This window comes from Danio rerio, chromosome 10 (assembly GCF_052040795.2).
Source record: "Danio rerio strain M-AB ecotype USA chromosome 10, GRCz13ab, whole genome shotgun sequence".
Lineage (NCBI taxonomy): Eukaryota > Metazoa > Chordata > Actinopteri > Cypriniformes > Danionidae > Danio > Danio rerio.
The window spans coordinates 36518454-36546077 of NC_141030.1; the positions used below are offsets into that span (position 1 = coordinate 36518454).

The 27624-nt window shown below is 40.7% G+C and overlaps 1 protein-coding gene and 1 long non-coding RNA gene across 9 annotated transcripts in view; one reads left to right on the plus strand and one right to left on the minus strand.

Annotated features, from left to right (window-relative positions):
• Nucleotides 1–27624, plus strand: part of ppm1e (protein phosphatase, Mg2+/Mn2+ dependent, 1E) — a 122313-nt gene that overhangs the window by 90209 nt on the left and 4480 nt on the right. Inside the window, exons 3-8 of one of the 7 annotated variants that reach the window (XR_015500394.1) lie at nt 1002–1201; nt 11320–11508; nt 11600–11743; nt 19569–19662; nt 24488–26687; nt 26843–27155. Coding sequence is in view for 2 of the 7 variants with exons in the window: in NM_001020518.2 (NP_001018354.2) it covers nt 1002–1201; nt 11320–11508; nt 11600–11743; nt 19569–19662; nt 24488–25434 (1574 nt within the window). In the remaining 5 variants the exon portion in view is untranslated. 7 annotated transcript variants of the gene reach the window in all.
• The window catches only part of LOC141376421 (uncharacterized), a 77743-nt gene that overhangs the window by 37576 nt on the left and 12543 nt on the right, over nt 1–27624 (minus strand). The window contains exons 2-4 of one of the 2 annotated variants that reach the window (XR_015501316.1): nt 11576–11801; nt 10853–11469; nt 7328–8341 (exon numbers count right to left, since the gene is read on the minus strand). This is a non-coding gene — a long non-coding RNA (uncharacterized LOC141376421). Of the gene's footprint in view, nt 1–7327; nt 8342–10852; nt 11470–11575; nt 11802–27624 lie in introns of those variants that run through there. The other variant, XR_015501315.1, reaches the window with a different exon arrangement.

The following is a 27624-nucleotide window of genomic DNA, read 5'->3' on the forward strand; positions in this document are numbered from 1 at the left end:
ACTGATTCACACTGATTTCTGTAAGGAAATTGTGTAAGGATTAATTGAAAGAGCTCATACACTTGTTTGCAAGTTGTGTTGTTTGCAGGTAAAACTAGCTTTCGTTGCATATTTTAAATGTTTTGACATGGTATGTGCGTTTTGCAAGCAAAATGTGCCATTTTGACGAAGAGTACCACTGTTTAGGCCTGTGTGTTAACTGTGTGGAAAATGTGGAGTTTCAGTTGACGGCTGCATCAAAGCAATCAAGAAAAACTGTAATGGGAGTTACTTTTAGTTTAATTAATTAAATTTTACAAAAGAAATTGCTGAATTAAAATGAATGTGGTCACGTCAAATCACACACTCATTAAGAGAATGCGTTCATTATTCTGAACGCATCTGAGAAAAGAAATGGGGATTGTCTCAATGGAGAGAGATTTTATGTAACAGTTAAGACAAAAAGTACAAAAATAGTGAACACATTGCTTTAAACTTTCATTAATTGGTAAATACGGCATGTATAGCTCTGGGGTCTGGAAGTTCTCAGAAGATAACATTATCCTAAATAATTTATGTTTTTAAAGGTAAATGAAAGTGTGGGTTATACACTGCGTTATACAGTGTGGTAAGGAAAAGTAAGGTAAAAGTAACGTAAAAAGTAACTAAGTAACGCAACTAGTTACTTTATTGGGGAGTAACTGAACATTGTAATGCATTACTTTTTTAAAAGTAACTTTCCCCAACACTGGTTACTACTTTTTTTCTTGTCTACGGTGATTGGCTAAGCAGAATAATCACTCCTGTGATTCCCATCCAATCAAACTGCAAATATAAAAATCACATCAGATACGGATACTGATAAAAATTAAGGATGTCAACAGTATGATGACTGAATTTACCAAATGGCCTTAAATACTATTTATATAGTAACTAACCAATAACTAAACGCACTACAGAATGTTACGTTTTCAAACACATGCACAAAATGGTAACTAGTAACGTGACATTTGTCTCAACAGAGATCGATTCGGTGAAGCTGGCGCGACTTGTCTTCAATAAGCTGTGTGAGACGTGCAGTCAATGGCTAAAAGACTTTCCATATCGCCGCCGTCACTTGCCCTACTATGAGACTTCCATCCATGCTATTAAAAACATGCGCCGGAAGATGGAGGACAAACACGTTGTGATTCCTGACTTCAACACACTCTTCAATCTACAGGTATGACCTTGATTGGGGCTTTGAGTGATGTTTTATTTTTCTCCCAAAAATAATGTAAACTTGTATTCAGTTGTTTGGGATAAAAAACAAACTTAAATAAATTAACATTAATTAAAAAAACAACAAATATATAGATATAAATTTGCTAAAAAAAAATGACAAAGACAAACAATAACTTTTTAATGAAAACAGAAAAGATAATAACTAGTTATAGTTATCCTTAAAACAAATACACTGTACACTTAAATTCATTAAATTTAAAGTATATTTTTAAGTACACTATATGTAGTAAGTATAGATCAATGTACTTGCAATATACAGGTAAGGGTACTATTTAATTCTACTTGGGACTAAATTAGTGCACTTTTTATGTTTGAGTACACAACTAGTTTAAAAGTACTGTATGTTTTTTTTATTATATACTTAAACCACATTTATTAATATATAAAAGCACACTTTGAAATATATTCTCATTAAACCACTAACTAGTTTTGTAGTTATTAAACTGCAAGTATATTTTGCTTCAAGTATACTTGAGTTTTTTTAAGTGAACTTAGCAACACAGTATATTTTTTACGTTTTGTTTTAGTTGAATCAAACTAATTGTTCTAGTAATCTCAGGCCAAGTCAAACTGTCTTTTTAGTTAAACTTTTTAAATGATTAACTCATTAAAATAAATAAAAATAAAACATTTGACTCAGATCGTTTTTTGCAGTGCACTTTGTTTAATATTTATATATAATTTTGCACATTAAGTAAATTTAAGGTACATGCAGTAAGTAAAAGTACATAAAATAGACACCGTACACACCCATTTCTATTTGTTTAAGAATTCTACTAATTATTTAGTATACTAATACACACTGGAAGAAAGGAAGGAAGGAAGGAAGGAAGGAAGGAAGGATGGATGGAAAAATGGATGAATGGATGGATGGATAGATGGATGGACGAGTTCAGTCAAAGCAGGGTGAATCAGCTTTTAGCTACTACGGCCCTCGCTGCTGGAATCAGCTTCCAGAAATGATCAGATGTGCTCCAACTTTAGGCACATTCAAATCAAGACTGAAAACACATCTGTTTAACTGTGCCTTTACTGAATGAGCACTGTGCTATGTCCGACAGATCCTATGATTATGTCTTTCTTTTCTTTTTCTTATTCTTTTATAACCTGTTTTAACACATTTTAATCTGTTTTTAATCATTTTTTATTGTTTGTTTGTTTTTATTTTCTTATACTTGTCTTTTTTATTCTTGTTTATGCACTTTGAATTGCCACTGTGTATGAAATGTGCTATATAAATAAACTTGCCTTGCCTTGCCTTGCCTTGCCTTGCCTTGGATATGGATGGATGGATCGATGGATGGCAGAGATGAAATTATGGGTGGAAGAATGGATGGATGGATGGATGGATGAATGAATGGACGGATTGAAGAGATAAAGTGATGGATGGATGGTCTGTATATGGTCTGTATATGTAAGGATGAATGGATGGTTGGATGGAAGAAATAAAATGGTGGGTGGATGGATGGATGGAAGAGATAAAACGATGGATGGATAGATGATCGATGGATGGATGGAACAGATAAAATTATGGATGGACGGATGGATGGATGGAAGGGATAAAATGACGGATGGATAGATAGATGGTCTGTAATATGTAAGATGGATGGATAAATAGACAGACAGGCAGATAAATAGTCTGTAAATGTTAGATGGATGGATGGATGGATGGATGGATGGATGGATGGAAACTTCAACTAGTAAACACTAATAGGTTAACTTAGTTTTGTCATGTTGTCCCAACACAAATGGATTATGTGGAACCCAGCATTTTTTACAGAATAGACTAATTCTTATTCCTCTTTGTTTTTTAGTGTGCAAGGACTATGCTTATAATCCAGTTTATTTACTATGACTTTTTTTGTTGCTGTAACAAAACAATAAACTTTACAATAAAACAACACTGGATATAAAAGGCATTTAAACCTGCAGCGCCTTAGATGAGCACCAAGACATGTGACCACCGCTCTGATCCACAATCAAACTGTAAAGCATCTAACAAACATCCCATGATTGTTTTTCATCAAAAACCCATTTTAAGGCCATTGCCGAGCCTCCCATGCCTAAATAAATAGCACTCACAAATGTGAGTCTAGATAGATGCTAAGTGCCGATACACATAGCGTCTCTTTTCACTGTGATAGAGTCGTGCTGAACTTAACATCCCCGAAGAAACGGCATTATGCAATTGCTTTCCTCATTGCCGGTGCAATTTCCATTCGAGCGGGAATGTGCTCCGTCACCGGAAAGCAATAAGTGCGGACAGATTTGCAGTCTCACGTCTAGATCCACTTGATGTTTGAGATGAGACGTGTGGGCTATTGTTCCTCTAATAAGAGCAGACAAGTGTAGCATGACATAAAGGCGCCCTAAAACACGACTGCGGGAGAATATTCAGTCCTAATGATGACACGTTCCATCAATACTCTCTTCACTAACACACTTTACTCATAGACTCTGAGGCGGTTCTTCATCCGTCACATCTGCCAGCCATTTGGAGATAAATGTTGGGCTTTTACTGGTATTATTGGCGAACACTAACATCCCTTTGCCTTAGGCGGAAACAGATCAGAGACCAGTCTCGGCCAGTAAGTGGATAGTGCAATTCAGTGTACAGAGAGAAATGTAAACACAGTTGTTTTATGCGAGGAACATGAGAAAACTAGCATGCTTCCATTATAATAAATGATGCACGTACAGTTTTTTTTCAGTCACTTTGCTGCATTTCTCACAACACTATTTACATTTGCACAACAGTTAATGCAATTCTCAAAACAATTAGTCATTTGTGCACATCATAGTAGCAGTTTCTCATTCCTTCCAACACATTGCAGATGCTTTTGGACATGCATTAATTGCTTTCATACAACTCTCTGCTGTTTATAATATTATTATTTGCTTCTGTCATGTCAGTCAAAATGAACTAAACTTGTAAATGCTGAATAGTCATTCCATATAAAACTAACAGTCCTCATTTCATTACTTGAGTCATTACATACACAAATGTTGAACTAGTTGTCAAAATCTGTCTAGTAAGCTAATTTTATATAAAAAAAAATCTTTATTTTCCTGAAAATGTCTTAAAAATAAACAGTTTCATTAATGATTTACAGACCTGTGTGTGTTGTAGGTTCAGTTCCAATATGTTCTGCAATATGGTTTACAGTTGTGCACAGCTCTACCCAAAGAAAGTTTGTTTGTTGTAAATAAGAGTGTATTTATTTTTTTGCACAATGCTGTGAATAAATTAGAATTGCAAAAAGCAAATGCAGTAAAAATGTGAAACATACATATTCAGTGTCTTGTACTCAGATATAAAAATAAAGTACTGCCTGATGATTTATCTGATTCACATATTGACATTTATAGATAAATGGATGGTGGGTTGGGTGGGTGGGTGGGTGGATGGATGGATGGACGGACAGACGGACGGACGGACGGACGGACGGACAGACAGACAGATAGACAGACGAATAGACGGATAGAAGAATGGATGGATAGATAGATAGATAGATAGATAGATAGATAGATAGATAGATAGATAGATAGATAGATAGATAGATAGATAGATAGATAGATAGATAGACAGACAGACAGATAGATAGATAGATAGATAGATAGATAGATAGATAGATAGATAGATAGATAGATAGAAGGATGGACGGACGGACGGGTGGGTGGATGGACAGACAGATAGAAAGAAATTTTTAGAGGACACATTTGTACATAAAGTACATTGTGTTACATTGGTAATAGGTTAAGTGACCTCTAAATATAAAATATAAATTTATAAATTATAATATTAATATAAATTTAAAATATGTTGTAATACTTTTCCACTTACAGTATATTTAATTTTCAATAAACTACAATTGAAAAAAGCTCCTGGATGCTTTTGATTTGTGTTCGTTATACGTGTGTGTGTGTGTGTGTGTGTGTGTGTATGTGTGTGTGTGTGTGTGTGTGTGTGTGCGTGTGTGTGTATGTGTGTATGTATGTGTGTGTATATTTGGGTAGTTCAATTTCAAATAAATAAAATGCTATTTCTTATTCATTTTACTTCAAAGACATGATTTACTTTAAAATTTTTACAATAAATATTTCTAATAATGCAAAAAACCTTTAAGAATTGATTTATTTTGTGTTTAGTTTGTGCATATGCATACGATTGGTCATATTAATTGTTAATATTTCAGTCTATTTATACATTGAAATATTCACAATAAAATGTAAATATATAGAATTAATGAGATGTATAAAGTAAACAAACAAAAAATATTCAGGCAATCGCAATAAACATATTGAAATTTAATATTCTATTAGCTATTATATCTACAATAAGGTACAATAGCAAGGAGATATATAATATTACACAAGTGACGATATACAGCCATATCGTTCTGCTATGAGTGTGATTTTGCATTGATACAACAGTTCAATGGCATAATAGTGTATATAAAAATAAAATAAACACAGAGTTTCAGAAATCCTTTTGTAAGAGGAACTACTTTCTTCCGCCTTTTATACACATCTGCAGCTGATGTCAGAACAGCAGAATTCGTTGCTAGTTAACGTCACTTTAGAGCTAGTATTTGAATGATTCTCTAGCGTAATGAGAGAGAGAGGTTGATTTAGAAAGAATAGTTGATCAGCTGTAGTTTAAAATATGAAAAGAAAGTTTTTCTCCCTTAAGGACTTATTATGCGGTCTCTGTCGCCATCTTGTGGTGCAACCGTCTTTGCTCTGTTCAGGATGGAAAACCAATGGCCGCAGATCTTCGAAATTATAAATATTTTAAAATAGGCACTATCCTTATAAATGAACTGCATAGTTGCAATTTAAATAACTACATTCTCACCTAAAAAAAACCTCAAAAGACATTATGTTGTCGAACAGCTGCAATATCTGTCAAACTGTAGTGAGTTTATTGATCTGCTGTCACTCTATGTGAACGTAGTAATACACTAGAGTGAAAAGGCTGTATGAGTGCTGATATTGCAGAACATCCACGGCTATCAGCCAATCAGATTAGAGAACTAGACAGAACTGTTGTGTATATATTAATATTTAAGTTTTAAATAGCTCTTATCACCTTTCAGAAGTTCACAATTAATATAGAAAACGTCTTCAGATGATTGAAAGAAAGTCACAAAACTTTTAAATACAACTACAAAAAGTTTTAGGCTGAATGTGTTTTTTTATTTTGTGCACTATTAGCAGATTAATTAGAGAAAGAACAGCTAAACTGAAAATAGATGAATGCATCAATGTTTAATGATAAAATCTAACTGGGAGTCTTTTCATTTGATCTGAAGCTGATTGTGTGCAGTGGCACCACAGTGCAACAGTAAATGGCAGCTCAGGGAGTCTTTCGGAATGAAATCTTATTTATACCAATGAGAGCTTATCCCGTTTGACTGACCCTGCTGTGGAACTAAGCCATTGATAATACATAAGCTGCTGATAATTAAAACCGATCAGCGAGAGGAAACACCAACATTTCATTTGCATATAGTTCAAATATGTTTAATATTTCATTTAGCCATGTTAATTGCATTTAATTAAGCAAACGGCTTCAGATCAGTTGAGGTTGGCACATTTTTGTTTAATGCTTTTTTGGGGGGGACTTATTTCAATTAAAAATGGATTATGCGACCTTGCTTTTCTATCAGTATAGTGAATGACTAACAAACATTCCGAATCACCAATTAAAAAAAAGAATATCAATCAACATTTGGAGAATGTTTGACAGATTCTCTTCTGAATGTGCTTGTTAACATTTTAGTCTAATGTTGCTTAAGTTCCCACTGACTGACAGTAATTACAAAGACCAGAGCAATGTCGATTTATCCCAAAAAATCACCAATTACTTGCATAATTCATTAACATATTTATTTTGCACTGTTTATTCATGCAACAAGGCTTTTTTTGCGTTTTCTGTAAGGATAAAAGAAGAGTGTTCATAGTGTAATATGTACTAGCAAAGGATAGCATATCAGAATAGTGCCCCAATATGCTAGTTGATGATAGGGATGTCCCGATCAGGTTTTTTTAATTTAATTTTGAGTGTCAACCGATACCGAATACTGCAATAAAAAAAATAAAAATATCCGATACTGCAATAATACATAAAAAAAAGAGTGAAAAAAACAGATCCAGGATGTTCCTTTTTTATTTTTATTTAATTGACCTTTTTTAACATACAACTACTCTGTTAACAAACAGAGCACTTCTGTCAAGCGGCTTGAACAATTAAGTAATATTTAACTCCAATTCTTTGCTTTTGGATTTTAGTGCAACAGTAAATATAAAAAGAAAACTTTTATAAAAACAAATAACATCTCAACTTAAAACACCCCGCAGACAATCCCAAGTTTACATATCTCACGGTTTGCTATGGCAATGTTGTCATCATCAACTTTATAATATCTCCTGAGCGCAGACATACTTGCACTTTCTGCTTAAGCTGCTTTTGTGTTCTGCCGCACACGTTTCTGTTTCTGTGTGAAGTCAAGAAAGAGGCCTTACTCTGTGCCACCGCATGACTATAGATGCGTCAAAAAAATTAAGAATATATATATATTTATACAACAGTTCTGTCTGGTTCTCGAATCTGATTGGCTGATAACCGTGATATTCATTCATTCATTCATTTTCTTTTTGGCCTAGTCCCTTTATTAATCCGGGGTCGCCACAGCGGAATGAACCGCCAACTTATCCAGCAAGTTTTTACACAGCAATGCCCTTCCAGCCGCAACCCATCTCTGGGAAACATCCACACACACATTCACACACACACACTCATACACTACGGACAATTTAGCCTACCCAATTCACCTGTACCGCATGTCTTTGGACTGTGGGGGATACCGGAGCACCCGGAGGAAACCCACGCGAAGGCAGGGAGAACATGCAAACTCCATACAGAAACACCAACTGAGCCGAGGTTCGAACCAGCAACCCAGCGACCTTCTTGCTGTGAGGTGACAGCACTACCTACTGCGCCACTGCCTCGCCTAACCGTGATATATTTAAGTAATATCAGCACCCGTACAGCCTCTTTACCCTTTGTGTATTACTCCGCCCACATACAGCCAGCAAAAAGCAGACACAACAAATCTAAAGTTTAAAAGATGCTTGCTCAACTTGCTCAACTTTCAGCTTATGATTTGAATCCAATGCAGAGCAAAGTAGTTCCTCATACAAAAGGGTTTTTGAGACTCTCCATGTTTGATTTTGTTTTTATATACACAATTATGCCGTCAAACTATTGAATAAACGCAATATCACACTGCTACTCTTGGGATATTGCTCATATATATATATATATATATATATATATATATATATATATATATATATATATATATATATATATATATTTATTTATTAGGGGTGTAACGATATTAAAACCGAACCGAAATATTGCGATACACCAACCACGATACGTATCGCGTAACTCTCGTGGCGTACCGCGGTACTCTCACGCCCCCTGCTGCCCATTGTTGAGGTTGACGTCACTTGTCTCTAACTAATTGAACCAATTTAAACACATCTTTAATATCATATTTGATTAAATTGTTTTAGTTATCATGAGGATTTGTTCTAAATATTATTTTCTAAAGTTAGTATTTTAGTGCATGTTATGTCATGTGACTTGAGTAAGCATCACACTCGTTACTACTGGACGCAGGATGGCTGCTTTACATAGTACTGAGATTGCAGATCCCCTAGACACATTTAAGTTATCTGTGTGGAAACATTTTGGTTTTCCAGTTGAGTACAGGAATAGAATTCGTGTCGTAGACAAAGCGCCTGCCTGTCTGTCTCAACTGTTTCACGAAACTTACTTGTAAGGAAAAACATTTAAAAAGTGTGGTAATTTCACAATGTGAGGGTGTAAGCAACAGAACTGCCAACAGAAGTGATTTAATGTACAAAAGTAAAACCAGAATAATGCCCAAATATACAAAAAAAGATAAATATTTACACTAATAAAAATAATATAATAAAGTAACAAATTCAAACAAAAGTATCAAACAAAAATTAGTTAAACTCGAGCAAGGGGGTGATAATGAAGACAAACAAAAGAAATAAATATAATAAAACAATTCTAACTCATGAATAACCCCTCTTACCTCGCTAAAACTGATGAAAAGAAAAAAAAGGTCTTCAGCGCCGTGCGCCGCATTCTTCCATATACTGAATAAAATAAACAAAGATGACCTTCACCTCTTACCTGATGTCTTTAACAATACATTTTCTACGTGTTTGCAAAATGGAAATCGTATGACATTTTCCCTATCCACCTTACACTAAGACTGAACTTGAGGAGATACAGCTATATTGTCGGGAAGGAGCGGAGCTAAAAAATAATATACAATTCAATTGAAATAAAAATGTACAAACCTCACAAAATTTCTTAAAGTGGGCAAAAGTAATGCAAAATAATTTTACCCAAATGAAAGTTAAGCAAAAACAACAAAAATCATAATTATGTCAGAAAAATACACGAAAAACGAGATCAAAGGAAAAAGCGCTCTCTCTCCCGCTCTTCCTGACATACTTTTCACATTCCCGCGCTGCGTCGCCAAATGATGATAGATCGGTCTCCTGACCAATCAGCTGTCAAAAAGGCGGGCCTACAGAAATGACAGGCATCAGCTGTCGTGAAGGCGGACCTACATAAATGACCGGCATAGAGGGAGCGGGAGAGAGAGAGAGAGAGAGAGAGAGGCAAACATACAGCCGGCTACAACCCTAACATTAGTTTCAGACACAACCGCAATGCATTTTACTGGTGAATATGTCATGAAAAAACACTTTACAAACACATTATATGTATATTTTTCATTAATTTAAACGGAAACCTATCTATCTAAATGAAACCATATAATCAAAAATGAGCGTCTGTGTCAGCACAGAGATCAAGCCTCTCATCGGAGAATGTGGATATTATGGTGTTTTTGAAGAAGATCTTTCACTAGTCTACACTGCAGTTATTTATTTAATTTTAGTTTACTTAGTTAAGATGGCTGCACTAAAGAGAATAGTTTTTTTCTGACTAGTCTATATTGGAGGTATTTATTTAATTCTAGTTGTTTACTCGGGTATCCTGACTGTACTAAAAATGCGATGACAAAGTTAATAAAGAAAAAGGTAAAATGTTCTTGTTATTAAGTGAATTGTCCCTTAGCATTGCTGTTAACATGACATCAACCCTAACCCCACAGCAAACAGAAACCGAACCGTACCGAACCGAACCGTGGCTCCAAAACCGTGAACCGAACCGAACCGTGCCTTTTGTGTATCGTTACACCCCTAATATATATATATATATATATATATATACACCGACACTGTCAAACACATCACAACAATGTAACTACACGTCACAACGATGCATAGCATTAGCTCTGTGATTGGTCGGCTTTTGTAGCGCTGATGAGTGTGGGCGGGACAGAGAGTCGCACGAACACATTAGAGTGAGTGTTTACAAGTGTGGAGTCCTGTGAATGAGCTCCGGATGTAAACATTTGTTTTGTGTTTACCTCATGATTAAAGTTGTTGCACATCCGCCGGTTCTTGCCTCAAAATGAGTGAGTTTGAGCCACTTGTACATTAAGGTAGAACTCAGAAAAAACAAAACACCAGCAAAGAATCTCGACACAGAGGAACATAAACACCTCATTGCCAGCTAGTGTTTCTAAAGTATTATTGCAGATCTACACAAACAGTGTGCAGATGTAAATGCACGGCAACAAGGAAGGCTTACGACGTGGGTCACGCCGATCACTCAAAGTATAAACCTGGCTTTAGTCTGAAATTTACTTCATTAAGGTCTTAAAAAGTCTTAAATTTGACTTTGTGAAAACAGCAGAAACCCTGAAGATCATTCAAATAGGCAAATTGTGGTGAGATTAGTTGTATTAAATCATCTCTTGGGCATTTTATGCCGACACTTTTAAGGAGACACATTCTGGGAACACTAGAACATAAACTGACATCTTATGAAAATAATATGACCCTTTTAATCACTGTTACTTTCTATTTCAGGATCAAGAAGAGCAGGCCTACTTTGCCGTGTTTGATGGTCACGGCGGGGTGGACGCTGCCAACTACGCCGCCAATCACCTGCATGTTAATCTGGTCAGGCAAGAAATGTTCAGCCAGGACGCAGGAGAAGCCTTGTGTCACTCCTTCAAACTGACCGATGAGAGATTCATCAAAAAAGCAAAAAGCGAGGTGAGTTTGTGCCCTCCCAAAGCCCTGTTAGGCATCAAGATGCAAGGAAGCTTTTGTTTGTACTGACCAGGTCTGCATGTGTCTGGAACAGAACCTGCGCTGTGGCACCACAGGGGTCGTGACTTTTCTGAGGGGTCGCACGCTGTACGTGACCTGGCTGGGAGATTCACAGGTCATGATGGTGAAGAGAGGTCAACCGGTGGAGCTGATGAAGCCACACAAACCTGACAGAGAGGTGAAAAAGCATTATTTTTATTATTAGTATCATTATTAGTTGAAGGGCGGCACGGTGGCTCAGTGGTTAGCACCGTCACCTCACAGCGAGAATGTTGCTGTTTCGAGCCTCGGCTAGGTCAATTGGCGTTTCTGTTTGGAGTTTGCATGTTCTCCCCATGTTGGCATGGGTTTCCTCCGGATGCTCCAGTTTCCCCCACAGTCCAAAGACATGCGCTACAGGTGAATTGGATTAACTAAATTGGCCGTAATGTGTGAGTGTGTGTGTGAATGTAAGAGTGTATGGGTGTTTCCCAGTACTGGGTTGCGGCTGGAAGCGCATCCCCTGCATAAAACATATGTTGGAATAGTTGGCGATTCATTTCGCTGTGGCGACCGCTGATTAATCAGAGAGGAATGAAAATGAAAGAATGATTATTAATTGAATTTAAATAAAACTGCCATGTCATATTTTAGAGTATTGTTTTTTTACTGACTTGTTGATCAACTAAATACAGGATTTAAAACAAATTTAGTGTCCCAATTATTTTGTTTTGTCCATAGAAATTAAATAATAAATACAGTTGAAGTCTGAATTATCAGTGCTCCTGAATTATTAGCTCCCCTGTGTATTTTTCCCAAAATTTCTGTTTAACAAAAAGATTTGTTTAACACATTTCTAAACCTAATAGTTTTAACTAGAACCTAAAGTTCGTTGACGAACTTTGATGTTGGCTTAAGAAAGACAACGTGACTGCGCTAGGACTGGGAATTGCAGATGGTAGGTATCATAGCGGTTGCTAAGTGGTTGCTAGGCAGTTGCTAAAATGTTTATGGCATTGCTAGGTGGTTGCTAAGCAGTTGCTGATGTAATTTGGGTTGCTAAATGGCATCCCTCATTTACATGCTTTATCAAATCCTAATACTTAGTAAGCATTTCTAGCATATAATATTGCACTTAGATAATCATTAATAGCATGTAGCTAGTCGTTATTAGCATTTGGCTAATCACTGTTACCATGCATAGTACACATGAAGTCCCATTTTGGAAGCTAGCATGAGTCAAACGAGCCAATACCCAGGTCCCTACGATGTTCTGATGTAGAGATATTGCTGTTTTTAATGGTTGCTAGGTCTGTTTTGTTGCTATGCGGACAATTGACAGCTTAGCGATGATACATCACAGCTTCTTGCTAATATGAGTTATTCAACCAGTTAAAAACTGGACTTAGACGTTATGTAAAAATAGGCAGCCATAATTTATTGAAAATATAATGCTTAATAAGTGTGAAAGAGATTCGTGCAAGAAAATGTGGACTTTAAGTAAAAAACAGCTTGACATATTTTTACAAATATCATGCTAAAAAATATATTTATTGGAAAACTATAAGTCTGATAAACCTGAAAAAATAAAGCAACAAAATCTAACTAGATAATTTTCAAGATACTGGTATTCAGCTTCAAGTGCAATTTAAAGGCTTAACTAGGTTAACTAGGCAGGTTAGGGTAAATAGGCAAAGGTTTTGTATACTGATGGTTTGTTCTGTAGACTATCAAAAAATATAGCTTAAAAGGGCTAATAATACTGACCATAAAATTGTTTAAAAAATTAAGAACTGCTTTTATTCTAGCCGAAATAAAACAAATAAGACTTTCTCCAGAAGAAAAAATATTATAGCAAATACTGCGAAAAATTTGAAAAAGAAAAAAATGTATGTGGGCTAATAATATTGATGTCAACTGTATAGGTTTGTGGCCAGATAACTTTAAAGGAAGCTTTTACTTTCAATTATTATGAAGGCAATAACTTAATCAAAGCTGAACAAGACATTAGTAAAGTTACAAAAAGATTTCCTCTACATAAACACTGTTTCTTTGACTTTTCTAGTGATAAAAAAGTGCAAGTTTCGATAACATTAAACACTGACGATAATTTAAAAATATATATTTCTTGAGCACCAAATCAGCATAATAGAAAGATTTCTGATCATGCGTCACAGAGAAAATGACTAGTGAGAATTTAGTGGGGGAAACTGGAGCACCTGGAGGAAACCCATGAGAACATGCAAACTCCACACAGAAATGCTAACTGACCCAGCCGGGCTTAAATGAGTGATCTTCTTGAAAGTGCTAACCACTGAGCCATATTTTAAATTGATCATTTTCACAATATTACTGTTTACTGTGTGTCTGATTGATATAGCATTAATAAGCATTAAAGACCTTAAAAAACAAATTCCTTTATAGCAGTGTAGCGAGGCAGAGGGAAAACACAAACACCGTAGATAATGTTACAAACAATGCCCCGGAGGGTGCCTTTATTTACAAGTGATATTGGGGTGAATGAGTGCTCTTCTTAAAGGTGCGTGCTCAAGTGCTCCGGGGAGATGGTGAAGGCTGGTGAGAAGTAGAGTGTTGGATCGGTCACGAGCTGGACTCGGCTGTGGGAGAGACAGAGAGAGACAAGCGTTAGCGCAGGGAGTCATGTCAAATGAAGCTTACTTCCTTCTGTGTGGGGCTGGCTTATATCTCTCCCTGGCTGATGAGGTCCAGCTGTGAGCGATCCGAGGTTGATGAGAGATCCAGCTGGTGTGGATTTGTGCCCAGGGCGACGTGGTATTACATGGCTCGCTACATTCCCCCCCCCTTAGCGTCGTCCTGGTCCTGGGTGTCCTGCGAAGGAAGAGCAGTGTATTGAGAGGGGGGGTAGAATGTTTCGACAGACCTGCCCATCCTGACCAGAGTCGTGAGAGTCCGTCTGCGGGGGTCAGCTTCCGACTCACGTACATTATGGGATGTTCTTCATCGCCGTGGACCTGGGAGAGGACCGCGCCCAGGCCCGAGTCGGAAGCATCCGTCTGTAGAATGAAGGGGCAGCCGAAGTCAGGTGCGTGCAGTACCGGTGAGGACGTGAGGGACTTCTTTAGGGCTCGGAACGCGTCGTCGGCTTCCTTGGTCCATCTTATCCTCTCCGGCTGCCCCTTTCTGGTCAGGTCTGTCAGGGGGCTGGCTATGGATAAGAAGTTAGGTATAAAACATCTATAGTAGCCCGCTAACCCCAGAAATGCACGTACCTGGGTCTTTGTGGTGGGTTGTGGAGTTTCTTGTAGTGCCTTGACCTTGTTTTGCTGTGGCTGTATGAGACCTCGTCCAATGTGGAAGCCGAGGTATCTGGCTTCGGCTAGACCCAGGTGGCATTTCTTGGGATTAGCTGTGAGCCCAGCCCGTCGAAGATCTAAGAGCACCCTCCGTAACCGGGATAGGTGTTCTTCCCATGACTCAGAGTGGACGATGAGGTCGTCCAGGTAGGCTGCTGCATATGGCTGGTGGGGCCTCAGCAGGATGTCCATCATTCTTTGGAATGTGGCTGGGGCCCCGTGGAGCCCGAAGGGAAGAACCCGGTATTGCCAGTGCCCACCGGGTGTGGAGAAGGCGGTTTTCTCCTTGGCGTCTTCACTGAGTGGTAACTGCCAGTAGCCTTTGGTGAGGTCGATGGTGGAGATAAATCGGGCTCCACCCAGCCTATCCAGCAGCTCGTCCACCCGAGGCATGGGGTATCCGTCGAACTTGGAGATCTCGTTGAGTTTCCTAAAGTCGTTGCAGAAACGGAGGGTGCCATCGGGTTTGGGGACCATAACTATTGGGCTGGACCACGGGCTACGGGATGGTTCGATGATGCCTAACCTTCTCATCTTCTGGATCTCTTCGTCGATAGCCAGCCTGCGAGCCTCTGGAACTCGATAAGGCCTTTGCCGGACGATGGTGCCAGGAGGAGTGATAATGTTGTGTTGGATGATGGAGGTTCGGCCCGGTTTCTCCGAGAACACATCCTTGAACTGACCAACCAAGGCTTGCAGCTCCGCCTTCTGGTTTGGTGAGAGTTGCTCACCAATGTGGACAACGGGAAGAGTTTCTTCAGTGAAGGCAACGAGATGACCTGGAGCTGCAACCCACTTCTTCATCAGATTAATGTGGTAAAGTTGTTCTTCCCGTCTTCGTCCCGGCTGACGGACTCGATAATTTACCGGCCCTACCCTTTCTACCACGGTGTATGGTCCCTTCCAGGATGCGAGGAACTTCGACGTTGTGGTAGGTATGAGTATCATCACCTTGTCCCCTGGGTGGAACTCTCTGGGTTGGGCGGGCCGGTTATACAGTCTCTGCTGGGCGCGCTGGGCTTCGGTCAGGTGTTGTTTGACGATGGGCATGATTTTGTCGATGCGTTCTCTCATGTCCCGTACGTGTTCAATCACCGACCGCTGGGGGGCTGGTTCCTGTTCCCAGGCTTGACGAGCCACATCCAATAGGCCTCGGGGTTGGCGGCCAAACAGCAGTTCGAAGGGGGTAAATCCTGTGGAGGCCTGGGGGACTTCCCTGATACCGAATAACACGTACGGGATCATGAGGTCCCAGTCGCGCCCGTCCTCTGCCACCACCCGTCGGAGCATCTGCTTCAGAGTCTTGTTAAAGCGCTCGACAAGGCCGTCCGTCTGTGGATGATATACAGAGGTTTTTAGCTGTTTTACCTTGAGTAGGTGACAGAGGTCTGCCATCAACCGGGACATGAAGGGGGTGCCCTGGTCGGTCAGTATCTCCGTTGGGATTCCCACTCGACTGCATAGCAGAAACAGCTCCTTCGCGATGGCCGATGACGTGGCTTTCCTCAGGGGAATCGCTTCAGGGTATCTGGTGGCATAATCGAGGATAACAAGGATGTGCTCATGTCCCCGGGCCGACTTCGGCAAAGGCCCTACCAAGTCCATACCAATTCGGGTGAAGGGCACATCGATGATGGGTAGTGGTATTAGAGGGCTGGGGGGTGGTCGTTGGGGAGACGTTCTCTGGCAGATGTCACATGCCTGGCAATACCTCTTTACTTCCCCGTCTAGCCCCGGCCAATGGAAACGGTCGCGGATCCTTTTCACCGTGTTGGCCGCTCCCAGATGTCCAGCCATCGGGTGGGTATGTGCCAGTTCTAAGACCGTCTCCCTCTTGGTCCTCGGGACGACCAATAGTGTCTTCTTTTCCCCCCGCCTCTCTGCGACACAGTACAGCAGACCATTTTCCACAATAAAATGTGGGAGGGGGTGAGGGCTGGGAAGTCGCTCATTACCTTCAATGATCCGTACTTGCGGCCAGCAATGTTTGAGCGTTTCATCTTCCCTCTGTGCCCTGCCAAAATCACCTCCTGCGGTTATCTGTTGAAACAGATCAAAGTATAAATTAGCAGAAATTGATGACTCACCCCCTCTATCGCTCTCGGTGGTCATCAGCGCTGGTTTGCGGTCCCGATGAGCCCGTGGCTTGTTCTTCTTCTTTGAACGAGCCGATGGAGCGTGGTGGTGAGTTAGGAGTTCGTCGAACCCCGGCCAGTCTCTGCCCAGTAAGAGGGACACAGGAAGATCTGGAACAACCCCGACTTCAATTCGCCAGCTACCTGGTTTCGCCGCGATGGTCACTCTTCGGGCGGGTACGTGGCGGGTATCACCATGCACACACGTGATCGGAATTCGCCCTTTGCTTTCATGCTGGTATTTTAAAATTTTCGGGTGAACCAGAGTGATGGCGCTTCCTGTGTCTAAAGTGGCCGTTTGTGTTTTTCCCTCTAGCTGGACTTTATGGGTGGGAGCTTCGGGAGGGATATTGCGGTGAACCGCGCACCCTGCTGTCCAGGCCGGGGTCGAGTGCGTCGTCGGCTCGGTGGGCATCGGCTCGTCCATCGGGCTGGGGACCGCTGGTCTGCCGCCTGGTCGCGCTGTGCCCTCCACCGGTCGCCAAGGTGCACTTACCCTCCGGGGTGGCAGAGCCGCTCTCTCCCCATTATCTCGGGCGATGTGAGCTTCAGCCAGCTCGATCGCCTCCACCAGGGTGGCCAGTGACTCAGGATTTCGCATGCTGGTGAGTGTTCGCAAACGTCGGGGTAACGCACGCATCATCTTCTCGATGATCACCTTCTCAGCGACCTGGACCGCCGAGGGATCTCCTCCCAATAACCATAGCCTTCCCAGGCGAGAAAGTTGAGCTGCTTGAGTTCTCACTGGTTGTTTCTCGTCGTAAGACCACTGGGAAAACTGTTGGGCTGCGCTGATTGTGGATAGCCCCATTCTGGCTAATATTTCCTTTTTTAACGCTTTGTAATCTTCATTTTTAGGTGTCTCTAGTGAAAAATATGCTCGTTGCGCTTCTCCTGTGAGAAACGGAGCCAACATTCTCGCCCAGTTTTCTTTTGGCCAGCCTTCTCTCTCGGCAATAACCTCAAAGGTATGTAAGTAAGCGTCAATATCATCCAGGTCGCTGAGTTTAGTGAGATGATGATGCGCACTCACTTCGGGAGTCGGATGGTGTCTGGCCGCCTGGCGGAGCTGCTGTTCCAGTCGATCCTGTCTGGCTGTAAGCTGCTCAGAGATGGAATTCTGTTTCCTGGAGATCTCCGCTAGGTGGAGCAGTACCTCTTCCACCGACATGGCGACGGGATGTTGACAGCCGAGTAAGAGGAAGCGTGGGAGAGAGAGAGAGCGGATGCCTGTCTGTAACAAACACAGAGAAAAATTCAGCGGTTATTTTCTACTTAATGGTGAGTGTTTCTTCTGAATTTTTCCCTCTGCAATGCCCGCATTCTCCACCAGTTGTAGCGAGGCAGAGGGAAAACACAAACACCGTAGATAATGTTACAAACAATGCCCCGGAGGGTGCCTTTATTTACAAGTGATATTGGGGTGAATGAGTGCTCTTCTTAAAGGTGCGTGCTCAAGTGCTCCGGGGAGATGGTGAAGGCTGGTGAGAAGTAGAGTGTTGGATCGGTCACGAGCTGGACTCGGCTGTGGGAGAGACAGAGAGAGACAAGCGTTAGCGCAGGGAGTCATGTCAAATGAAGCTCACTTCCTTCTGTGTGGGGCTGGCTTATATCTCTCCCTGGCTGATGAGGTCCAGCTGTGAGCGATCCGAGGTTGATGAGAGATCCAGCTGGTGTGGATTTGTGCCCAGGGCGACGTGGTATTACATGGCTCGCTACAAGCAGTTAAATATTATAGTAAACATATGTAAGTACACCCCTCACAAATCTCTCATTTAACTTATTATTTTTATAGGAAGCTTTAAAATATTATATTTGTGCATATAAAGTAGATTAGTCAATACTAAAGCCAAATCTGGAGCTAATCTAACAAAATAACTTACGATAACGCTCTAAATTTAATACACCCAAATTCATGTTAGGGAAAATATAAAAATTTAAACATTTAGTTGTTTAATTGTTGTTAATTTTATTTGTTTAATAAAATTTAGCAGATATTTTGTAGATGGTAATTCTTCTTGCAATATTTTGCATGAATTTAAATGTACAATCATTTTCAAGATTTCTAAAAATGTTCTGTGTCTAAAATATTATTTTGTTTGTTCAAATGCACCAAAACTAAGAGATTGATAAAAATATTCATTATCAAAATAGGGTGTACTTATTTATGTTGAGCACTGTACATGCTATTGAATAAAAAACACAAACTATTACTTTTAACTTAAACAGTGGAAGAGGGTTGTTAAAAAAAAAAAACAGTCCTATATTTCTCTGCAAATGACTTTTTCATGATAAGTCCAGCTCTTTGTGAGGGATGTCCTTTAGAAGAGCCCATTCAATCGACAAAAGTCACATGACAGCTAAGCCATGTTACATAATGTACTCCCAAGAGTGGATTTGTTGAGCTGAGTCTTTGGAGCTTTATCTATATAATGAAACTGAGTGTAAGTCACTTAGACTTCAACGCAAATTAGAGTTTCACTAATTAAACACGAACTGAAAATGACTCTTAACCGTATTGGTTGTTTGTTTATGTGTGTGTATGTTTTTGTAGGATGAGAAAAAGAGGATTGAGGCATTGGGCGGGTGTGTGATCTGGTTCGGCACATGGAGGGTGAATGGCAGCCTGTCTGTGTCAAGAGCCATCGGTAAGGGGTCTTTGAAATGACAATGCAATTTTTTTTTTTATAATGCCGAATTGACAGCTTTAATTGCAGCTCCATGCTCTCTACAGAGCTGCATAAATCAACTGAATAGCACTTTACACAATGCATACAATATAATGCAGATAATAGTTTCTCCTGAACAGCAGTAATTGTGCGAAAGGCATCAGCAGAGAGATTCAAAACTCCTTAAGATGCTTTTGAAAGACTTTTCTTTTGTGCTCTTGGAAGATACACACTGATTTAGATGAGATCTTTGGTAAAGGATAACCTGAAGGTCAGTGTGTGTATTTTTAGATGTACAGGCCACTGCAGAAAAAAAGAAGAAAAAAAAAAACACTTTTAGAGTAATGATTGAAATCAGACTGGGTAGATTGCATTTGGTCTTAATCAGATTGCGTTCGGGCTACTCAATGATATTGTTAAAAGCTGATAATATACTCTCCCTGGCCACTTTATTAGGTACACCTGTCCAACTGCTCGTTAACGCACATTTCTAATCAGCCAATCACATGGCAGCAACTCAATGCGTTTAGGCCAAGTGTGCCGCAAGCCTGCGTTTGAGTGAAGGTCTCGGCCGTTAGATCGCCCCCTGGGGGCTGGCTGCAGTACAAGTCATAAAGCCCGCCTCCTCCGTGTTAATGAAGGAGACTTGAGCCCAAATAAAAAAAAATATTACACTTGCAATAAAATGTCCCGAAAGATAGTTCTGGTCGATTAAGGCACTGGTTATTGTGCTGAAATAGGTGCAGATCTTCATTTTTGTAAACAGTTTGTTTTTAGCAGTAATTTAATGCTGGGCGTGTCATCGTGATTGACAGCTGTGATTGACAGTTTCTCAAAGCGCGGCGTCTGAGCTTCGTCAGGAGACTGAAGTAGACTGAAATGTTATTATTCGATTTCTGTGTTATTTTACCATGACAAAATGAGTTCAGCAATAAACTATAGTTTCTGACATACATGATCCTGGTGGAACACTGTTTATTCGCTAAGTTCAGGGCTTTTTTCGGGCTTTATTAGTTTGCTGATACACGCCTAGCCACCCAGATAGCAAAACACAGTTCCGGCTAGATTCTCGCCTGCCGGAGAATTATCTCTTAGAGCTCAGACTGACTACCTCTGCTGGACCTACTCCGGATGCCTGGACTCACTACCCGATTCCAGCCCGAGTCAATCGAGCCAGATGCGGCGGCCGAGCGAGCAGGCGCTGCCGCATGCGAGCCGGAATCAGCCCGCGACGCCGCGAGTAATTTATGCGCTGCGGCCTGGAGCTGGCGCGATTGAATATATAAAACCCTCATATTTGTTAACGTTATTACATCCATTTGTGTTGATATGACAGCAAACGCATGCTGAGAAGTTCGGGGGGCGTAGTTGATTTTACATAAAGCGTTTGATTGGAAGCTCGACTCTGCTCATTTTCGCGGCTCCTCCTCTGGCTCCATCAGACAGTCCTTCTGCGCATGTCTGGCTCCAATTTCAGCAGTCTTTTGCGACAGTTTGTGCCCGTCAAGCAGGCGTTTTGCCCTCAAGGCGTTCAATGGGAAAAAGGGCTGTCGCGTCGTCCATATTTTTTACAGTCATTGGTTTAGGCATGTAGACATGATCAAGATGACCTTCAGCTGTTCAAACCGAGCATCAGAATGGGGAAGAAAGTGAATTTAAATGACTTTAAATGTTGCATGGTTGTTAGTGCCAGACGGGCTGGTCTGAGTATTTCAGAAACTGCTGATCTACTGGGATTTTCATGCACAACCATCTCTAAGGTTTACAGAGAATGGTCGGATAAAGAGAAAATATCCAGTGAGCGGCTGTTCTGTGGGCGCAAATGCCTTGTTGATGCCAGAGGTCAGAGGAGAATGGCCAGACTGGTTCGAGCTGATAGAAAGGCAACAGTAACTCAAATAACCACTCATTAGAACCGAGGTATGCAGAAGAGCATCTCTGACATGTCAACATGTCCAACCTTGAGACGGATGGGCTACAGCAGCAAAAGACCACACTGGGTGCCACTCCTTTGAGCTAAAAACAGGAAACTGAGGCTACAATTCACACATGCTCACCAAAATTGGACAATAGAAGATTGAAAAATTGTTGCCTGGTCTGATGAGTCTCGATTTCTGCTGCAACATTCAGATGATAGGGTCAGAATTTGGCATCAATAACATAAAAACATGGATCCATCCTGCTTTATATCAACAGTTCAGGCTGGGGGTGGTGGTTTAATGGTGTGGAGAACATTTTCTTGGCAAACTTTGGGCCCATTAGTATCGTGTCAACACTACACCCTATCTGAGTTTTGTTGCTGACCATGTCCATCTCTTTATGACCACTGTGTACCCATCTTCTGATGGCTACTTCCAGCAGGATAACACGCCATGTCATAAAGCGCAAATCATCTCAGACTGGTTTCTTGATCATGACAATAAGTTCACTCTACTTAAATGGCCTCCACAGTCACCAGAGCTCAATCCAATAGAGCACCTTTGGCATGTGGTGAAACGGGAGATTCGCATCATGGATGTGCAGCCGACAAATCTGTAGCAACTGCGTGATGCTATCATATCAATTTGGACCAAAATCTCAGGATTATTTCCAGTACCTTGTTGAATCTGTAGCACGAAGGATTAGGGCAGTTCTGAAGGCAAAAGAGGGTCCAACCCGGTACTAGTAAGATGTACCTATTAAAGTGGCCAGTGAGTGTATATTGTATCAATACAGTTTGAGTAAATGCTGGGTTGTTGTGACCTAACACTGGATCAAATATTAGGTTAGCCAATGTTTTTGAAAAGGTTAAACTTTTGAAGTGAATGAAGTAAACATCTTGCATTACTGATAATGATTAATCAATAAAGTGATTGCTAATTTAATTGATTTGTTTTAATCCCAGCTTCACCACCTCATTAAATTATGGATACAGTAGCAGTGTACAGTATTTACCTTAAATAGTGTAAGATTATGGTTTGTGGCCTAATGAGCAATGCTGTAATAAAAAAGGTTGACCTCCAGGAAAAACTCCTTAGCCAGTTTTCCCATGACTTTCTGTATAGGAACCGTTTCACTCCCTAAACGGTGATGGCTAATCTGTCAGATAATCCGATCAGTCTAGCGTTTAATTCCCTTAAAGCTCTTGATTCATAAATAGTACAAGTGAGCCCAATTCTGCCACAGCCTAGGCAACTGGTGCTACAAATGTCCGAGCCATATTTCACTCCAAAATTAAACAAATAAGAAACTATTGTACCACCTTTTTGCTTATTCATTATTTTTTATGACAATTATGTGTTTGTTGTTTATTGAGATTCTACAAAATGTACACAATGGGAAAATGTGTAGAAATTTTATATAAATTAAAAAAACATTCATGATTAATTTATGGTACAAATATTTATGAAGATGTACAGCATGTTTTTTTTTTCTGGGAATAACATTTTTTAAGGGGCTGTTGACATGGAATTGAACCAGATTTTTGGTAAAAACCCAAACAATACAAAGATAAACAACCCAGGCTCATTTTGAATACGTATTCCCGTGGACGTTTCTGGAGACTGCGAAATACGTCCCGGGATGTACGTAAAGTAAGACAAAAACAGAATCCAAAAAATAAAGCGAACGAGTTCATAACAGGGTGAGAACGCGGTGAAATCCAAAAACAAGGTAAAATTTTTTTTTTTTAAAAACAGACGAGGGTTTTTCTTTTTCTAGACGGCTTTTCTAAATTGTTGCTCGGGTTTAGGGAAGTGAGCGGGCGGGCGGGTCAATCTGTAAAACTGGTTGGGTTCAGGGAAGGGTGGGTTAGCCAATTGGCCGGTCGCGCAGTCAATCATTCGGTCAGTCAGACAGCGGCCTCTGGTGGGTTGACCCGAGGACAGCGCGGGCGCGAACGGCACTCGCAAGAGACGTTCGAGATACGAAAACGCCCACACAGCGGCCTCTCGTGGATTCCGGAACGTATTTCGCGGTCTCCAGAAACGAGCCTGAGCCTGGGTTGAAGATAAAACAAAAAAATCAGAAAAATGAGTTTTGTGTTATAACAATGAAATGACACAAAAAGAAAGAACTGAACTGCTGAAATGTATTTAATAATATTTATTAAAGGCTTTTTTTGGTGACGGCAACAGGCTGCCTCTTCTATGGAGAATGAAGTGACATGCATTGTTCATGTGTGATTCTTTTCACAGATTTCCACAGAGTCTAAAATCTTAATGGTTCTGTGGGTCTCGTTCATCAAATCTGAGCTTTATTTTGTATTTTCTATTGGGTTCAAGTCAGGTGATAGGCAGGGCCATTCTACAGCTTGATTTTCTTTCTCTGAAAGCATGTGAGAGTTTCCTTGGCTGTGTTTTGAATCATTGACTTGCTGAAATGTCCACCCTGGTTTCTTCTTCATCATCCTGCCAATGTATATGTTGGACTGAAGCAGCAAATATTCATTTACAATGAGGAATCGCAGAGGGTTGCTGCTGGCCTTCACTGCCTTTCTACACCTTCCTTTCTTCATGTGTTCAATACTTTTTCCCTGTGTCATTTCATTTTATTACACATAACATCATTTTTAAACTAATTAGATTTGTTTTCTTTGCATATATATGGATTTCTTTGGTTCTTTGCAACATCTGGGGAAAATTTCAAGTCAACAGCACCTTTACAAATGTATTTTCTGAGAAAAATGATGACATGTAATACTTATTTTCCCCGCTGTATGTATTGGATAATGTAGATTAGCTGATGTAACTTTTGTTATTGGTTTCACTTATTTACATTGAGTTAATTGTTGTATTTACTGTGATTTTTTGGTCTGTTTGTTCAGGTGATTCAGAACACAAGCCCTACATCTGTGGCGATGCTGACTGCAGCACCTTCAACCTGGACGGCAGCGAGGACTACTTGATCCTGGCCTGCGATGGCTTCTACGACACAGTGAACCCAGAAGAAGCCGTCCGAGTGGTGAGCGACCACTTGCAGGAGAACAACGGGGACACCGCCATGGTGGCCCACAAGCTGGTGGCCTCAGCCCGAGATGCGGGGTCCAGTGACAACATCACGGTAATCGTAGTGTTCCTCAGAGACCCCCGTTTGCCTCCGCCCTCAGATGAGCCTGAGGAGCAGCAGGATGAGGAGCCATTGGAGGACGCAGGAGAAGAGGAAGAAGAGGAAGAAGCAGTGGATGCCTTGCAGAGTGAATTGGTGTGTCAAGATGGAGGTGCGGAGAATGGAGGAAAGAACCGGGGCGGCTGGCCTCTGCAGCAGTGCTCAGCGCCAGCTGACCTGGCCTACGAAGACCGCATGGATTCATTCACGGACAGAACAAGTCTGAGCATCACAGGGCCGGATGTGCATGCAGAGACTGGTTGCTTCAGGATCCCAGCTTCATCTGGCCTGCCCCCAACCAGAACCGTCACGCCAGACCTCATTCCCTCCAACAGCAGGGCCGGCGCTGCCTGGCGTCCTAACCAAGAGGACGACCCTTCTGGGTACAGGCAAAAACCCCAGCCTAAACCTAGAGTGCCCTCCTACATGCAGACCACCTCAGATGGACAATTGCTGGAGGTGGCTGCGCTCTTCTCTCAGGAGGGCCGCAAGAAGAGGCGGCTGGACGTCCTGCCGCTGAGGAGGGAATCACAGCGTCTGACCCGGAGGGCCAGGGAAAGCCACGGTCCTCTGAGCTGCTTCCCTAGTGTGCCCTATCCTCTGCGCTCCTCAGAGAGGAAGCCCGGGATAGCCTTTCCTCATGTAACCCATAGCAAAAGGGTCTAATCGACATCTTCCTTGCCCCATCATCACGCCCTACATTCTTGAAGCTAACACACCCTCCTGTGGTGGACGTACACATGCATATATTCACACTCTGTTCCAAAACCCAGTGAGTAACCTTTATAGACAGCATTTTAAAAGGCCACTCATTTTGGATTGGTTTGAAGGCAGTATTTGCATGCATCTTAAATGAAGAAGGAGACAATCTTGGCTCAACAGAAACGTTCGGCAAAACTTGTAATATAATTACAACTATTTGAAATATTATTTGTTTGTTTTGTATATATTTATGGTTATCAGAGAATATGCGCGGCCATATTTAAAGTTATTCTGTGAAATTTCACAAAGAATCCAGTCATCGTTGAGTCATCAGGAGGGCAAACAAGTTCACCATGCAAATTTCGCTCATGTCCAAGCTTATGCAAATTTGCCAAGCTGACCATAGTAAAAGCTACTTGGTGACTTTTGTGCAAGTTGTTCTTTACACAGTACATCTAAATACTACAAACAATGTACTGTGGGCTTTATGCATCCATAAAGTCAATTCAATTTTGACTTGATTTTCACTGGATTTGTGAATCCATCATGCAGCTTTTCTTTGTGTTTATTTGCACACAAGAATCTGCTTGATTTGACAGTGATGTCATCCCTGTAGTACTTCGAAATTCTGAAATTTCACCAATGAGACTGCATCTAATCTTATTCCTAAACCATTTAGTTGACCACTATGCTGACAACAACCCCTACAGAAATTCCTTTATGCCATTTGAAATGTGTTGCTCCCTAAGTAGACTGTCCAAATGAGTCACTAAGGAGGTTCCAAATGTTGTTACCTATATAGGGCTCACTTGCTTTTGGAACAGAAACGCACAGTCAAACATACCACACTGCATTAACGCTTCCACTTTCGTCTTATAAGAGCCAGCCTATCAGAATCCACCATCACTCTTAACCAGCTTCCTCTTCATCCTCCTCATCTCTCTGGTCCAGAGTGTTTACACTACCCTAACACTATCCAATCATAACTGAAGTTCCACACAAACCCAATGTAAAAGCAAGCAACTGATTGCAGTCAGCAGATCTCAAATCTGGTATCAAAAGTAAGAGACATGATACAGCTACTGGTTAATAAAGCCATGTTCACACACTACACCTTAAGAGAAACCTATTCAGAATCACCTCACAGATCTATTAATTTTTCCTTCATTTACTTACTATATGAACTGGTTACTCTAGGGCAGGGGTGTCCAAACTCGGTCCTGGAGGGCCAATGTTCTGCAGATTTTAGCTGGAACTTACCTCAACATACTTGCAAGGATGTTTCTAGAAAGCCTAGGAAGAGCTTGATTAGCTAGCCCAGGTGTATCTGATTGATGTTGGAGCTAAACTTTGCAGGACACCGGCCCTCCAGGACCAAGTTTGGGCACTCCTGCTATAAATTGCAGGTTAAGATTCAGGCATTATTATGATCTGACTGCTAATTCATTAAAACGAGTGGGATCATATTCATTTGTGTGTTTATGTTTATAGCACACATAATGTTTGTGCTGTTTATGACCTTGTGTTTAATCTTGTTACGTCTGTAAGATGTCTCCATTTATCTAAATGGCACTTTCCACAAATAGGTAATAATTTGGTCTCCTTTATTTGACTTTTAATGTCTATTTTATGTTTACTGCTGGGAAACAAATAAATCTGAATAAAATGAGGCTCTGTTTTTGTAATCTAATTGTGGAAAGTGCTGGGTTGGTTTTGGGCGACTGCCACGTCAAAGCGTTTGCACATATCTCCAACCATCCTTTGATGATGCTAACTAGAAATAACCCACTGACAGACACCACCTGCTTGCTTTTCCAATCATTGCCTTGGAGAGAAACATATCAGATTCATTTTAGATGCAGTAAATATATATATATTCCACACATAATCCGTTTAAAAACCAAAGAAGAAAAGGACTGAGTATTTATCAAGGGGCACGAAACCATCCCTAGGCAGCGCTACAGATACAACCAACAAAAAAGCTTGACGTTTATAGTCTGAATTTAAAACAAATAGGTCCGGCCAAATATCGTTGGGTTGTTCAGTTGGATGAAGCTATTGTAATTGTCAGATCTAAGCTTGCATAGGATGTAAATGTAGCCTGAACGGTTTGCTCGACAACATAATAAGCTAGACATAGTTTAAAGTGCCCCT